Source organism: Dipodomys merriami, unplaced genomic scaffold (assembly GCF_024711535.1).
Source record: "Dipodomys merriami isolate MVZ:Mamm:240054 unplaced genomic scaffold, mDipMer1.0.p SCAF_613, whole genome shotgun sequence".
Taxonomy (NCBI): domain Eukaryota; kingdom Metazoa; phylum Chordata; class Mammalia; order Rodentia; family Heteromyidae; genus Dipodomys; species Dipodomys merriami.
Window position 1 is genome coordinate 599,120 of NW_027206195.1, and position 16,564 is coordinate 615,683.

The 16,564-nt window shown below is 44.8% G+C and overlaps 1 protein-coding gene across 3 annotated transcripts in view; it reads right to left on the reverse strand.

Moving 5' to 3' along the window:
• The window catches only part of LOC138814821 (dnaJ homolog subfamily C member 16), a 37,092-nt gene extending 23,285 nt beyond the window's left edge, over positions 1 to 13,807 (reverse strand). For 2 of the 3 annotated variants that reach the window (XM_070003904.1, XM_070003903.1), the window contains exons 1-7: positions 13,716 to 13,807; positions 12,021 to 12,205; positions 7,114 to 7,180; positions 6,040 to 6,376; positions 3,536 to 3,720; positions 2,179 to 2,283; positions 1,119 to 1,277 (exon numbers count right to left, since the gene is read on the reverse strand). In XM_070003904.1, the coding sequence (XP_069860005.1) occupies positions 1,119 to 1,277; positions 2,179 to 2,283; positions 3,536 to 3,720; positions 6,040 to 6,376; positions 7,114 to 7,180; positions 12,021 to 12,187 (1,020 nt within the window). In that variant the 5' untranslated portion in view covers positions 12,188 to 12,205; positions 13,716 to 13,807. The remainder of the gene's footprint in view (positions 1 to 1,118; positions 1,278 to 2,178; positions 2,284 to 3,535; positions 3,721 to 6,039; positions 6,377 to 7,113; positions 7,181 to 12,020; positions 12,206 to 13,715) is intronic. The other variant, XM_070003905.1, reaches the window with a different exon arrangement.
• Positions 13,808 to 16,564: the final 2,757 nt, after the last annotated feature.

Genomic DNA, 16,564 nt, shown 5'->3' on the forward strand with positions numbered 1-16,564 from the left:
TGAATGTTAAAACATGTTTGTGACTTTAAGTATCACTATCCCACAATACTGCGAAATTTGTGACATTTATGTAATCAATCTCAATAAACAATTATTTTTTTAAAAAAAGAGCTTATCCAGAGCTGGGAATGTGGCTTAGTCGTAGAGTGCTTGCCTAGCATGCATTAAGCCCTGGGTTCCATTCCTTAGTACCACATAAACAGAAAAGGCTGGAGGGGCTGGGAAGGTGGCTCAGTGGTAGCGTGTTTGCCTTGCATGCATGAGGCCCTGGGTTCGATTCCTCAGTACCACATAAGCAGAAAAAGCTGGAAGTGGCGCTGTGGTTCAAGTGATAGAGTGGTAGCCCTGAGCACCAAGAGGCTCAGGGACAGAGCCCAGGCACTAAGGTTCAAGCCCTAGGACGTCCAAAAAAAGAGAGATCTTGTCCAAAAGCCAAATCACACTGAACAGATTTTTTCCTATCAGATATCACAACTATTTCCAAATGACTAAAAAGTCATCCCCAGCAATATAGGGAAGCAAAAGGAAGATCACAGTCCAGACTGACCTGGCATTAAGCGAAACCCTGAATATAACCAATGCAAAAAGGGGCTGTAGGAAGTGGCTCAAGGGTAGAATGCCTAACAAAAGTGAGGCCCTGTTAGCACAAAAGCTTAGGGACAGGAAAGCCCCATGACCAATAAAAACAACAATAAAAAACCAGAAGAGGTAATGGGGAAAATTCTGGTTTCATATACAACACTAAAAATGCCAAAAATGCCTAAGTGCATGCCTGGACTGTGATCCACCTATTTTAGGCTTCCTGTCCTAGCTGGGATTGACAGGTGTACAATACCACTCCCAGCTTCTTCTCCTGATATGGAGCCTTGAAGACTTAGCTGCCTAGCTTGGCCTGGAACTCCCTTCCACTGATCTTAACCTTCTATGCAGCTGGAATGACAGACAGGTATCACAGCACCCAGCTACTGGTTAAAAAAGGGTCTCCTATATGCCTAGGATGCCTCTAATTACAATCCTTCCCACTCAAGTCTCCTACGTAGCTGGGATTGCAGGGGTGAGTCACTGGCACTTGCTGCTCTGCTCATTTTATTGCTTAGTGGCATGAAGGCTTGACATACCTGGATCATGTCAGCTGGCTTGTTTATGTGCTCCTTGAAGATGAGGATGGTGGGGGCCTGGACATTGATATTGTACTGTCTTGCCATCTCCTCAGCCCCTCGAAAGCCGGCATACACATACCCAAATGATAAGTAATCTTTGTATGCAAAAGCAGTCAACTGTGAGGGAAAAAGGAGAGGAAGAAAGTAAAGTCGGTAGCATGGTACTTTACTTACAAGGAAAATAGGACCCATTCACATCCACACTGGGGTGAAGACCCACCAATGTACCTCATACCCATCCAGGAGTTCTGTAGCTTTGCAGCTACAAAAACTTATAGCTACAAAGCTAAACACCACCTCATTCCTTCTTTTAAAGAGAAAGCAAAATAATCATTTACTGAACATGGGTGTGAGGCATGGAGTGTCCGGGCATTGATGTGGGACAGTCCTCTCCCACCCATGTCACAGTACAATGAGGTGTGCTGGAGTTGTGGTGTAGGGGTACACAGGCTGCAGGGGCGTCATGTACTCACCACACAGCAGTGCAGCGAGACCCTGGGTACATCGCAAGGCCACTGTACACCTATATATATATATGCATGTGTACCTGTCTTGGTCTAAGACCCTGTCACTAGGTGTTGCTGAGGATTCAGTGACTTCTGAAGGCAGTGGCAGGACAATAAAGTTTCTGGCTTTGAGTCTTCCTCATGTTTGAAACTATTAGATGTTGAGAATCTCTCATCCTGATGCTCAAGATGAAGTGTTTCAGTTTCTTAGTACACTCATAATGAGTTATCTTGGGAATGAAACCAAGTCAAAACACAAAATTCATTTGCTTCACACACACCCTGTACACATGACCTGAGGGAATCTTACATAGCATTTTCAGTGTGCCTGCATTCTGACTATGACATGAAGTCAGTCACCTCTATGCGTTTCTACTTATGGTACCATGTTAACACTCAGAAAACTTCAGTCTTTGGGTTTCTGTATTAGGGATGCTCAACTTCTATTTACAAAAAAGATGTTCCAACTTTCCACCAAAAAACCCAGACCATCCTCCCAGCGTGTAAAATACCTTATAGAGCAGCGGTATTGAGGGTCCCTGGTCGAACAGAAGGACATGAGGTTTATTTTCTTGCTGCCAGCCAGTGAGGAATCTGACATAATTTTTGCTTGTAACCTTAAATTGGAAATAAAACGTTAATTTCAGAATTTAACTCTCTCTCTCTTTTTTCCTTTGCTGGTACTAGGGCTTGAACCCAGGGCTCTGAATGCTCAACTACTTGAGCCAAAGCACCACTCCTGGCTTTTTGGTGGTTAATTGGCAATAAAAGTCTCATAGACTTTACTGTGTGGGTTTTTTTTTTTGTCAGTCGTGGAGCTTGAACTCTGGGCTTGGGCACTGTCCCTGCACTCTTCAGCTCAAGGCAAGCACTCTACCATTTGAGCCACAGCGCTACTTCCGGTTTTCAAGTGGTTTACTGGAGATGAGTCTCACGGACTTTCCTGCCCGGGCTGGCAGATCCTCAGATCTCAGCCTCCTGAGTAGCTAGGATTACAGGCGTGAACCACTGGTGCCCAGCATGTGGGTTGGTTTTTTTTTTTTTTTTGGGGGGGTGTCCGGTCATGGGGCTTGAACTCTGGGCCTGGGCACTGTTCCTCAGCTCTTCAGCTCCAGCTCAAGGCTAGTGCTCTACCACTTGAGCCACAGCGCCACTTCCGGCTTTTTTCTTTTTGCTTATGTGGTGCTGAGGAATCGAACCCAGGGCTTCAGGCATGCAAGGCATGTGCTCTACCACTGAGCCACCTTCCCAGCCCATGTGGGTTGGTTTTGAACTCAGACCTCAGCCTCCTTAGTTAGCATTACAGGCCTGAACCACCAATGTCTGGCCTGAACTAATTTGTTGTTTGGGAAAGTGTTTTTTTGTTGTTTGTTTTTGTGGCTAATGGGGCTTGAGTTCGGGGTCTGGGCGATGTAGTTGTCCCTAAGCTCTTTTTTGCTCAAGGCTAGCACTCTACCACTTTGAGCCATAGCTCCACTTCTGGTTTTTTGGTGGTTAATTAGAAATAAGAGTTTAATGGACTTTCCTGCCCAGGCTGGCTTTGAACAATGATCCTTAGATCTCAGCCTCCTGAATTGCTAGGATTATAGGCATGAGCCACCAGCGCTGGGCTAGTCACTGCTGTTTTCAGTTCAGATTCCAATGAAGGAGAAATCTGCCAGATGGCAATTTACACCAAGGCATTCTTTCAGCTTCCACCTTACCTGCTTCAGTCTTCAGTTTCCTACTGCCTATGATTTAAATGATTCAGTGTGAATAATTAATTCATTAATGTGTGTTGTGCCTGTGCTCAGTGGAAGTCAGGTCTGAGAGGTCACAGACACAGTTTGGGGGAGTCAGCTATCCACATTCTCCTCTATAGACACTTACTTTCTCCACCAAGTTCCCTGGAAGAAGGCTCTCTACAAACTGCCGGAGGTTATCCCGGACGACCGCATTGTGGAAAAAGGAGACTTTCCCGTTTATGATCCCCAGGATGGAGGGTGTGCTGTGGGCTCCCAGGTGATGGGCCAGGCGCCTCTCGTAGCCTGCATGGACAACACCAATTCCCACACCTGCAAAATACAGAAGAGCTATTTGAAGCTGCTTGGCACCCCAGGACAAATGGAAGAAATGCCAATGTGTAATTATTTCAGGGTAAAATTAAAGCCAACCACACAGGAGGGAATATAGTGGTAAGACTGCCCAGATCTGTTCCTTGCAGGAAGTCTGCACTGTTCAGTGTTTCTGCAAAGCAATCTGATAAAAAAAGAAATTTATTTTTCCTGAGATAAGATCTAACTATGTGACCTAGACTAACTTCAAAGTCATGATCCTCCTATCTCAGTCTCCTTGAGTGCTGGCATTACAGGATGTGCTAACACTCCTGGTTTTCATTCTGGGAGTATTACAATATTCCTTCGGCCTGTGACTTCTAATTTGGGAAGCAAATCATGAGAAAATAATTTAAATGAAGTATGAGTGGTATTTTTACTTAAAAGAAATAAAAATCTGGGCTGGGAAGGTGGCTCAGTGGTAGAGCGCTTGCCTTGCATGCATGAGGCCCTGGGTTCGATTCCTCAGCTCCACATAAGCAGAAAAAGCCAGAAGTGGTGCTGTGGCTCAAGTAGTAGGGCATTAGCTTTGAGCTGAAGATCTGAGGGACAGCGCCCAGGCCCAGAGTTCAAGCCCCACAACCAGCAAGAAAAAAAAAGAAAAGAAAAAAGAATTAAAAATCTGTGGATGATCAAGGAGTCTGACAACTCAGCAATGGTAAACAACTCAAAATAAAACAACCAACCTAGGGGTTACCAACAGGAGAGAAGAAAGGCACAGTCCTCTTGTCCTTGAGAACATGCCTCTTCTTGTGAAATTATTTTACTATGAGAGATAGTAGGGAATACTGATTCTTTTAGTCAATTATTTTTTTGTTCTGGTACTAAAGTTTGAACTCAATGCCTGGGTGCTGTCCCTTAGCTTTTTGCTCAAGGTGCTCTACCACTCAAACTGCACCTCCACTTCTGGCTTTCTTGATGGTTAACTGGAGATGAGAGGCTCACACTTTTCTGCTTACGCTGGCTTTGAACCATAATCCTCAGATCTCAGCCTCCAGAGTAGCTAGGATTATAGGCATGAGCCACTGGTGTCTGGCTTAGACTACTATATATATATTTTGGTTGTGGGGCTTGAACTCGGGGCCTGGGTGCTCTCCCTGTGCTCTTCAGCTCACGGCTAGCATTCTACCATTTGAGCCACAGTGCCACTTCTGGCTTTTTCTATTTATGTGGTGCTGAGGAATCAAACCCAGGGCCTCATGCATGCGAGGTAAGCACTCTACCAATGAGCCACCTTCCCAGCCTGAGACTACAGTATTTTATTATGGCATCCTAAACTAAAAGCCTTTAAAGAAGAAAGAAAAGCTGGGCACCAGTGGCTCACGCCTGTAATCCTAGCTACTCAGAAGGCTGAGATCTGAGGATTATGGTTCAAAGCCAACCTGGGCAAGGGAAGTCCGTGAGACTCTTATCTCTAGTAAACCACTAGAAAACCGGAAGTGGCGCTGTGGCTCAAGCAGTAGAGTGCTCACCTTGAGCTGAAGAGCTGAGGGACAGTGCCCAAGCCCAGAGTTCAAGCCCCACAACTGATCAAAAAAAAAAAAAAAAAAAAAAGAAGAAAGGACATTTAAAATGGATCATAAGGCAGGCTTGAATTCAATGTGATTGGTATTCTAGTAAGAGGAAAGGGCAAAAGAAGATTCCAGACACTGGCATCAGTGATGGCCATGTGACCAGATACTGTGAAGCTGGCTTCTGCAAACCAGGAAGAGGCCCCAGAAGAAACCAAAGCTATTAACACTCTCGTCTTGGACTTTCTGCCTCTAAAACTGGGAAAGAATAAACTTATGGATTCAAGCCACAAAAGCTGTGGCATTTTGATGTAGCAACTGGGGTTTGAATTCAGGGTTTCACATTTGCTAGGGAGGTACTCTATCCCTGAGTCACACCCCTATTTTGTGTTAGTTTTGAGACAGGGTCTTCCTTCCTGCCCACGCCAGCCTGGACCTTGATCTGCCTATTTATTCCTGATCTAGATGATGAACCAAGTCCAGCTTCTTCCACTGATATATATTGAGTCCTATGGACTTCCTTGTATGAGATGTCCTCAAACTATGATCCTCCTATTCACAGCCTCCTAATTAACTAATTACAAGTATGAGCTACTAGCACCTGGTGCAACTAATAATTTTCAAGTTTGCCTGTGTATTAGGCCTTCAGATAGATGCTTGACCTCTAGACACTATATAAAGCTTCAAATCAGAAACTCAAAATTAAAATGGGTTGTATATAGTTCCCCTCTTAGAAAACAGAGCAATAAATTAAATAAAATGGTCTCACCCAGCCCTTCCAGTTCCTGAACGACTTCTTTCCACACTGGTTCAATATGGATGCAGCTGAAGCACCAGTCAGAGGTGATCTTAATGAGGTAGGGCTTCCGGAAGCTGTCTGGCACCACTTCATTCACATAGTGGGAAAAGTGCAATAAATACTTCTCATCAATGGAGTCCCGTCGCTCCGAATTGAAAGGGAAGTGGAAAAATGATTCATCAAAGTAAAAGTTTTCGTGGAAATGGCGGAAGTGATACTCGCGCTGCTGCTGCTTCTGGTAGCCTTGGTTCTCTCCAGCATCCCCATAGTGATCGTAGTTCATTCTCTTTTCTTCATTGGAAAGAATCTACCAAGAAGAAAGAAAGATAAGGAATCCAAAGTAAACCACGAGGTTCACCTAGAAGACTTTTGTTCTGTGGTGCTGGGAATCGAACCGAGGGCTCTGTGCATATTAAGCAAATATTCTACTACTGAGCTCTATCTTCAGCCTCCAAAGGCTTTTCTGTAAGCAGCTTAGTGACACAGAAAGACTAAATGTAAAGTGTATAACACATTTGTTTGTTTTGGTGCTGGTCAGGGGCGTGAACTCAGGGCCTGGGTGTTGTCTCTGACCCTTTGTGCTCAAAGTTATTGCTCTACCACTTATGCTACAGCTCCATTTTGGGCTTTTTAGTGGTTAATTGGAGATAAGAGTCTCACAGACATTCCTGTCCAGGCTGGCTTTGAACTGTGATTCTGAGATCTCAGCCTCCTAAGTAATTAAGATACAGGGGTGGGCCAATGGCACCTGGCTGATGTGTGATTCTTTAAAAATCTACCTAAAATGGTTAAGAGAGACATATGCTGGGTAATTTCGCAATTCTAATTAGAGCCCTTAAAATAGGCCAGATTTTCCAAGAGCTGAAGTCCTTACATACTTGTTTCAATATGCTGGATGGGGCCAAATATGTTCTGCTCACTGTCATGTGGAAACTGGGTCAGAACCTGGGGAATCTGCTCTTTCAGAGAGAATATTCTAGAGCTGATTACCTAAGGCACACTTGATGGGAACTCATGGCGGTATTACAAAGTCTGAGACAATACCTCGTAAGCCTTGCTGATCTGAATGAACTTGTCTTCGGCCCCAGGATCTTTGTTTTTATCAGGATGCCTGAAACACAAATGGGCAGCCAGTGAGAATGGGCTCAATGTGTTCCCAGTCATGTAGCATCCTCAGACACACATTCACCAACATCAGGGGTCGCTTTCTTAGGAGAGGTCTCCTAAAATAAATGCTAGAAGCAATCGGATGCTTCACAAGACTCTGAAACAGGAAAGTCTATATCAGGTCACCTCCTCCCAAAGCATTGGAGCTGGGCACATTTCCACAGCAGCAGAAAACATTGCAGTGTCTTATGGAAGACAAGTGCAGATGTGCGAATCCAGCTTGGCAGCTCAAGCTAAACTGCTTCTGTGTACACCTAACTGCAAGTGTTGGTGGCTGTTCCTTCCCACGTTAGTGGTTTGGAACCAGGCACTATTTCTTTTCTTTTGGTGCCAATACTAGGGCCTGAACTTAGTTCTTTCTATTCAAGTGTGGTGCTCTATCACTGGAGCCCCTGCTCCACTTCTGGCTTGTTGCTGGCTAATTGGAGATTAAGAGTCTCACAGATTTTCCTTCCCAAGCTGGCTTGAATAGCTAGAATTACATGTGAGCCACTGGTGCTCAGCTTAAGGCACTGCTTCTGGTAACAAGCAGGTGGGCATTAGCGATGGCTGTAGGATGCACAGAGTATTTTACTGATGACCTTCAAGTTAGAATGCTTCATAGTCTGCCATCACCTGCCTGGGACTGCCTTGTAGCTACACACATGATTTTCAGCCCATGTTTAAGCTGTGTCTGTAGTTAACACAAAGTTCTTTCCACTCATAACACTAAGCATTTGCTGTCATCAATGACTAACTGCCTCAATCTTGAGTTCATGTATCATTCTGTAATTTTTTTTGTGTGTGCTTATACCGATTTTCTTGGTGGGGAGGGCATTTCAAAACCCTGGACAGCGGGGGCTAGTCTTGCTTCCCTGCCAGACCCTAGGATCTCCATAAGTATATATTCACTACACTAAAAGACTGTAATGACAAGCTGGGTACTGGTGGCTCATGCCTATAATCCTAGCTGCTTGGGAGGTTGAGAGATTCTAGCAGCAATTAGCCAGAAGAAAAAGCCTGAAGTAGAACTGTGGATCAAATGGTAGAGCACCAGCCTTGAGTGCCAGGACCTAAGTTCAAGTCCCAGTACAGGTGCACGCACACACACACACACACACACACACACACACACACACACACACACACACACACACACACACACACACACACACACACACACACACACACACACACACACAATGACAGAGTTTGCTTGTGTGTTTATCTTTTGAGACAGTCTCCCTTATAGCCCAGGCCAGCCTGCAACTCAAGGTTTGCTTGCCTCAGCCTCCTGATGGCTGAGATTACAAACATGTGCCACCATACATGGCCTCACATTTATTCTCTATGTAATCAATTCTGTTAACCTCTTCTAAATTTCTTCTAGCAAAGGTTCTGGAAAGATAAAACAATCCACAGGGAAGTAAATAACTACTAAAAATATGCCAAGCGTATTAGAATAATTAAAAAAAAAACACCCCACGTCTTAGAATTTAATGAACTCATTCAATGTATTTGAATGATATAGAGCACATGCTCTCATCTCTGACATCATTCTGCCCTTCAGGTTAAATCCTTGGGACTATCTCTGTTAAATACAATAAAAACAGCATGATGGAAGGAAATGAGATGGTGGGTCCAAAGAATGTTCTGAATGACCAAAAAAAAGGGGTTTCACTATTCAAACTTAGGCTAACGACTGAGTGGAGAAAATTATGCAATCCTTCAAATGAAGATTTAACATAAAGAACTTTCTAGGTGAAGAAGGGTAGGAAAAGATTTCTTAGGAGACTGAAGCAGAGAGAGTACCCAGCACTAAGGAAATCACACACAGTCTGTGCACAGGGAGTGGGTCCCTGAATATAAAGTGAAACACAGATACAAAAGGGGAAGTTCCGCCCTAGGAAGGAAAGTATCCTCCAATGCTGGAATTTCAGTGAATATGAAATTCTTTTACCAACTACAATATGCAAACATTCCCTTACAAAATGAAGAAACTCTGAACTCCTGTGCATGGCAGCTAGTGACTTCTGAAGAAACAAAAATAAAGGGAGAAACAATAATACAGCAAGAAGGAAACAAATTCATTTCCTGTGCAGCTGGCTGAACCATGTTAGGCCAATTTATTTATTTTGTCGGTCATGGGGCTTGAACTCTGGGCCTGGGCACTGTCCCTGAGCTCTTCAGCTCAAGGAGAGTGCTCTACCACTTGAGCTACAGCGCCACTTCAGTTTTCTGGTGGTATATCGGAGATAAGAGTCTCATGGACTTTCCTTGCCCGGGATGGCTTTGACTCAGATCCTCAGATCTCAGCTTCCTGAGTAGCTAGGATTACAGGCATGAGCCATGGGCATCCAACCCTATTTACTTTTCTTGGGGTCAAAGGAGTTGTTACTTGGCTAGCCTAGATGACAGACACAATGTATCTATGAAAAATAAAATAAACAATTATTGGGTGGGAAACATAATTTTTCTGAGAGGAAAAAACAATTTCACATGGTTTCACCAAGCAAGGAAGGGAAAATTCCTGAGAAGACTGAGCAATACTTAGTGAAACACCTAGTAAAATACAATCTAATAGTTCACCAGTTTCCCTGCTACAGTTCCTTATGAAATGTCAAGCTGAAAAACACTGTTTTCTTCAGTGTAAATGAGCCCATTATGATATAACACTGAAACTACTCCAAACTAAAACACAGTCACAATCAAAGCAGCAGTAAGTAATGGTACAGTGGAAATGTACATGTAAAATAGAGTTGCACATGTCACTAGATGACACTATATTTCTATGGTGATGAATTACTGTTAGAATCTAATTAAGGAAAAGAATCATATGATTGATTTACTCAATACCATAACACACCTTTCAGCTCCACAAGACAGACAGGGCAAAGAGCTATGCATCCTTAAGCTATTGTATACTGTCCAAAAGAATGCTGTTACTTTATGAATTAACTGCAGGTTTATATATAGTTCTTACATAAAGGGACAAGAGTTTGAAATGTTACCAAAAGCAAGTTTGGTATAGAGACTCTGGAAAGAGGCCATGTAAAATTAGAGATTGCCTTTTTCTAGTGTCCAGTAATTCTAGATTCCTAATATGACCTAAAATATTTATTGAGTGCATTATATTATATTGCATTTTATCTTTTTTTCTTTCTTGCCAGTCCTGGGGCTTGACCTCCAGGCCTGGCCACTGTCCCTGAGCTTCATTTGTCAAGGCTAACATTCTACCACTTGAGCCATAATGCTACCTCCAGCTTTTTCTGTGTATGTGGTACTGAGGAATTGAACTCAGGGCCTCATTTGTGCATGCAGTCTACCACTAAGCCATACTTCCAGCCCTCCTTTTTTTTTTTTTTTGGTGCTAGTACTGGGCTTGAACTCAGAGCCTAGATGCTGTCCCTTAGCTTTTTCTGCCAAGGACAGCAGTTTACCACTTGAGCCACAGTTCCACTTCCAGCTTTTTGGTGGTTAATTAGAGATAAGAATGCCATGAAGGGTTGGGAAAGTGGTTCAGTGGTAGAGTGCTTGCCTTGCATGCAAGAGACCCTGGGTTCGATTCCTTAGCACCACATAAACAGAAAAAGCCAGAAGTGTCGCTGTGACTCAAGTGGTAGAGTGCTAGCCTTGAGCTGAAGAGCTGAGGGACAGCGCCCAGGCCCAGAGTTCAGGCCCCACGACCAGCAAAAAAAAAAGAAAAAAAAAATTCCATGGACTTTCCTGTGTGGGTCAACTTCAAACCTCGATCCTCAAATCTCAGCCTCCTGAGTAGCTAGGATTACAGGTGTGAGCCACTGTTTTGGGCTTCTACCTCTTTCTTTTGCAATCAGCTTAATAACAGTAGGGTCTATTTGCTCACTAAGAAGAGTGGTACCAGGCAGACTCATGTATGGGTGCCACCCACATATGGCAGTGTCACTCCTGTCCAACTTCCTGCTCGCATCAGGTCCTTTCCCTCTTTCCACTGAGATGAGAAAATGCTTTAAAAATCACACCAATAGAGTCAGTTGGTGCACAAGAACAGACAACAGAACCCTAAGGTTTTACAAGTTTACCAACTCTGAGCCTCAGTTTTTTTCATCTGTAAGACAGGTTCAACAATTCCTCCTTCACAGGCTAATTATAAGGTTCAGTGAATTGAAACACACAGAACCTGGACCTGAGCATGCAGTAATGGCCTACTTTGGAGCCTATCCGTGCAAATCTGCTCATTGCTTTTGATTGTCTCAGCCACCTGGAAGTTATCTGAAAGTATTCTCCCAGGCCTTTCTCTTCCTCATGTGGCTCCTCCTCAAGCTCTATCACCCAACATTTCTGTTTCTTTGGTGGGAGAAACCCAAGATGACTGTCCAAAAAAAGCTTTAGATTTATTGATACTCTGCTAATTACCATCCAAGGAACTACTGACAAAACCAGGATACATCCATAATATTTGCTTTAAGATTCTCAGTTCCTAAACATCCTTTTTAAATTGAAGATAAAAAGTGCTACTCTAAACTTGCTTAATGCATAAACATTTTTAGAGAATAGGACAGTGGGCTCCTTAGTATTTTTACTCCAAAAGAGTAAAGGGTAGAGTATTTTACCCACAGTTGGTTACTATGTTCTTAAAAAAAAAAATAAAGCTGCTCCTTTTAGTTTCACACTAAATACTCTAGACAGATATATTCCTATCTAGGGAGAGAGACAGATACACATGAAATACAGAATAGAGACAGAGAAAAGCCAATCCTAATTATTCTTCATCGCCCTGCTAACACTACTTAGCTTACATTAAACTGTGGTTCTGTTTCACCTACCATTCCCGGGCGAGCTTCTTGTAAGCCTTTTTAATGTCAGCCTGACTGGCTGTTCGGCTGACCCCTAGGACTCTGTATGGGTCAAAATCCAGCGCAGACAGAATTTGCAGGATCAGAACCAGAACTATCAAGAATTGCCAGGAAATGCTCAACTTCCTCACTTCCATCTCTCTTCCTTCCCAGAGCTGCAATGATTGAAGAAGTAGTAAGTTTCAGTGCAGAATCTCCGACAGTTTTGCTTTGCAGGGGAATGGATAAGATAGACAGATGAAAACCCATTACCTTTTAAATAAATCAGGAATCTTGCTACTACTTTGGATTATTACAAGACCCACTACAGAGAAAAAGATTAGTGATAAGAATGACTCTCCAGAAGTTTTGGGTTAGAAAAGCTTTAAAAATGACTGAAAAATGAATGAGATGGAGAAATAATAAGTGTATGTATGAAAATATAAACAGATAATCAGGGTGACTGTTTCTCAAATAAGAGATTTCATCTATCCTGACAATAAAGTTAAAATAAAGCACTCTTAAAATACTTGGCAGCTAAGACTTAGGATACACCAATTCTATTCTGTTCCATTTGTTTTGTCCATTCTAACATGAAAATGACCAGCTTTTCTTTTGTTCCATTAGCAATAACAGTCATAATAAAGGAGAAACTCCAGGGAGAAAAAAAATAGGGAAAAATTTAGTTTTGCAGGTGAATGAGAATTAGTGACAAAAAAAAAAAATGCTTTAAGCTCCACGTCTGGTGAGCCTCAGGATTGAATTCACTGAGGGTTTTGGAAATAATCTTGGCTGGCAGTGAGATATAACAGACATTTTCAATTCAGGATCATAATCTTTGTTATATTACACAATTCCCTCTCCACTCCCCCTGTGGATCACATTTATCTTGACTTGTCATAAAGGGTCCAGATGCAAATGTGTAATATGACATCTTAGAAGTGGCGGGTTTTTACAAGTGAAAGCCTAACGCTTGCCTGGGAGTCCTTGAAAAGTGGACTCAACTGATGATTGATGTTTATAACTGCATAACCAGTAACATCCTAACCAGTTTTTTTTCCTTTAAAACAAGCGGATCTGACCTGCAAAAACCGTGAAGGTGATGAAGCACGGGCTTTGGAATCAGACTAAAGTTGGGATGGGTCCTACACCTCTCCATGACTCTGGGCAAGTTAATTTCACTGGGCCTAAGTGTTCTCATTCTAAAATAGGCAGGGCCGTCACCGGGATTAATGTATGTCAAAGGTTACCAGGCATGGATGGAGTCAACAGCCACCAAGTGGTGGGATTGTTATTTCTACTTGGCGTTCACCTGGGTCAGTCAGATGGGTCTGGGCCGGCCCGGTAACAGGTAGGCGGCCCGCCCTGGGGGCCCGGGCCAAGGGTGACACCTGCCCTGTAACAGGTAGGCTGCTCGCCCTGGGGGCCGGGGCCCCAGGCCCAGGCAGAGGCTCCCGGGGACCCGTTCTGGGTCTGAGCCCCTCCTCGAGCGCCCACCGGAGGTCGCAGCCATCCCAGGAGGCGACCTCCTTCCCCGCCGCCCCGAGAACCCGGGGCCAGGCCGGGTCGCTTCCCGATCCTCCCCCACCCCCGGGCCCAGCGGGCACCGGGAACGAGAAGGCACTGACGGGAGATCCCGGACCCGCCACGTCCGCGGCTCCCCGCGTCATGCCGGGAAGGAGTTACCGGGAAAGGGCACCGGCCCAACCGGCTGCAGCGTCCGCGCTCCAGTTAGCCCGCCGGGCCGGCAGCTTCCCGTCCACACCAGCGCTCGCCCGGGCCTGGGGAAGGGAAAGAGGCGGGGACCCGGCCGAAGGAGTCACGTGACTCTTAAAGGGCCCGCGCGCCGACGGCGCCGACTCGCCGAGTCTACGGCTTCTACTTTGCAACTGTTTTTTGGCCCTTACCATCCACCGTCGGCGCGTGGACCTGGCGCGGTTGCTATAGGAACGAGGCGCGCTATGGTGGCTGGGTCCAAAGGGTTGGTGGTGACCAAAGAGGTCAAAACGTGCTTCCTAGCTAGGCAAAGTCGCTGTGCATTGTGGGATGCCAGGAAGACTTCCCGGACTCAGGGAGGGGTTTTTACTCCTACCAGGAGGCGGCCCCTGTCTAGCAACAGTTGCTAGGATGGGGAAGCTATCGCTGGTCCCAGTTCTCCTTAACCCTATTCATAGAACCTTGGAGCGTCAGAGTTGGAAAGGACCTTAGGGATCCTTCCTGGTCCATCTCCTCCTATCTTGAGACACCGAGAGGGGCAGGGACTTCCGAAAATCTAGAATCTAGGAGTCCTAATTCTGTTAAAGAGATCTCTACCCTATAGTATGCCAGATCCATTAGAAATGGAGGTAGGGAGGGGAAAGGGGATTGGTAAACTTTTTGTCAATGAGAGATCTCTTGGGGATATAAAGAAAGAGGCTTCTTATATCCTTGCCCTGTGCATTTTAAAAAATCCTTTAAAAAGTAGTTTGCATCATTAAGCTGGTCCTGGGACTTGAACTCAAGGCCTGGGCGCTGTCCCTGAGCTTTTGTGCTCAAGGCTAGCGTTCTATCACTTGAGCCATAGCTCCACTTTTTGATAATTATGTGGAGATAAGCGGCTCACAGGCTGGCTTTGAACCGTGATCATCAGATATCAGCTTCCTTGAGTAGTTAGGATGACAGGTGTGAGGCATTGGTGCCAGGCTTCATACTGCTTTTCTTTCTTCACTTTAATTGCCTGTTTCTTCTCCGTGGAATGTAAGTTTCTGAGGACAGAGATTTCTTACCTATTTTTTTCACATCTACATTCTCTGGGTCTGCACAGATCTAGGCACATATGAGCTGCCAATAAATATTTTTAAAAAAAGTATTTGGGGCCGGGCGCTGGTGGCTCACGCCTGTAATCCTAGCTACTCAGGAGGCTGAGATATGAGGATCGCGGTTCAAAGCCAGCCCGGGCAGGAGAGACCGTGAGATTCCTATCTCCAATAAACCACCAGAAAACCGGAAGTGGCACTGTAGCTCAAGTGGTAGAGCGCTGGCCTTGAGCTGAAGAGCTGAGGGACAGTGCCCAGGCTCAGAGTTCAAGCCCCACAACCGACCAAAAAAAAAAAAAAAAAGAATCTACAGGGGGCCAGGCGCTGGTGGCTCATGTGCTCGCCTTGAGCTGAAGAGCTGAGGGACAGTGCCCAGGCCCAGAGTTTAAGTCCCATGACCGACAAAAAAAAAAAAAAAAAAAAATTGTAGCTTAGGAGGCTGAGATCTGAGAAGCATGGTTTGAAACCAGTTGGGCAGAAAAGTCTCTGTGAGACTCTTCTCTTCAATTAATCTCTCAAAAACCCAGGAAGGGGTGGATCTCTACCATCTGTTTCAAAATGATTACATGTATTAAGATAAATGTGAGTATTTGGGCCTGCTAGGCCCAAACACTAAAGATTCTGTTACCCACCATCACTAAATGGACGTTTGTATATCTGAGGTTATGACAAATTTAGCAAGATATCAGGCAAGTCGCTGACCAACATACATCTCTTCCGCTTTAGTTACACTTTCCAGGAAAGTTAACTTTGAAATAAACAATCCACTTTTGTTTTCCTGCTTTAGCCTTGTGTCTATAAAAATCAACCTGTCTGCTCAGCTCAAGGGACTTTCATTCTATTTTATGGAATGAAGTGTTCCTTGATTCTTAGAACCATGAGACAAATTAAGGTCTTTTAATTTATGGTAAGTTTGTCTTTTGGCCTATTCTAAGGTGGTTAGGGATAGGTAGTCAAGTTTTAGTTTGAATCTCTCTGGCTGTTTTCACTTGTGACCCGAGCCAGTTTCCATATCTGGCAGAGAAAAGATGACTTCCTTGGTAGCAGGAATAAATGAAAAGCTACGAAGAATGGCTCACCACAATAGCCGGAACTTAAAACTTAATAAACAGGAACAATTATTTTTGAAAACGAGCTGAGCAAAACTTGAGTTTAGAGGACTAGATTTTTGTCCGTTCTTTTCCTTTTGGGGGGTGCTAGGGTGGCAGAGGGGAGAGCAACTTTAGACTACTGTAGGTTGGGTTCATAGAGGAAACTGAGTCTAGATCACAGTACCAGGGAGGGAGGGAGACTTCTTTTTTTTTTTTTTTTCTTCTCTCTGCAGTTTATTCAGGAGGGAGGGAGACTTCTATGTGGGGTTCGCGGAGGTTGAAATGAGTCGGAACACGCGAAGGGTCTAGGCATAACTTTCTCCTGTTGGTAGTGTGACCCCGGAGTCCCGGTAAAGGTAGAGGCGGCGTGTGTCCGGGCCAGGAAGAGAAAGCACAAATGCAAAGCTGTGCTCGGGAAAGGGGTGGGATTAAGGGAGGGACCAGGAGCCTGATCTGAGCTGGGGAGGAGGGCGAGGAAGGACGGGAAAACGACACCAGGTCCTGCAGGTTCCTCCCGGGAAAGGGAGGTAGTGACCCGAGAGTGTCCTGCGGGCTCCCCCAGGGCGAGGGGGCGGGGCAGTGTGAGGGGCGTGTCCTGCAGGCTCCTCCAAGGCGAGGGGGCGGGGCAGTGTGAGGGGCGTGTCCTGCG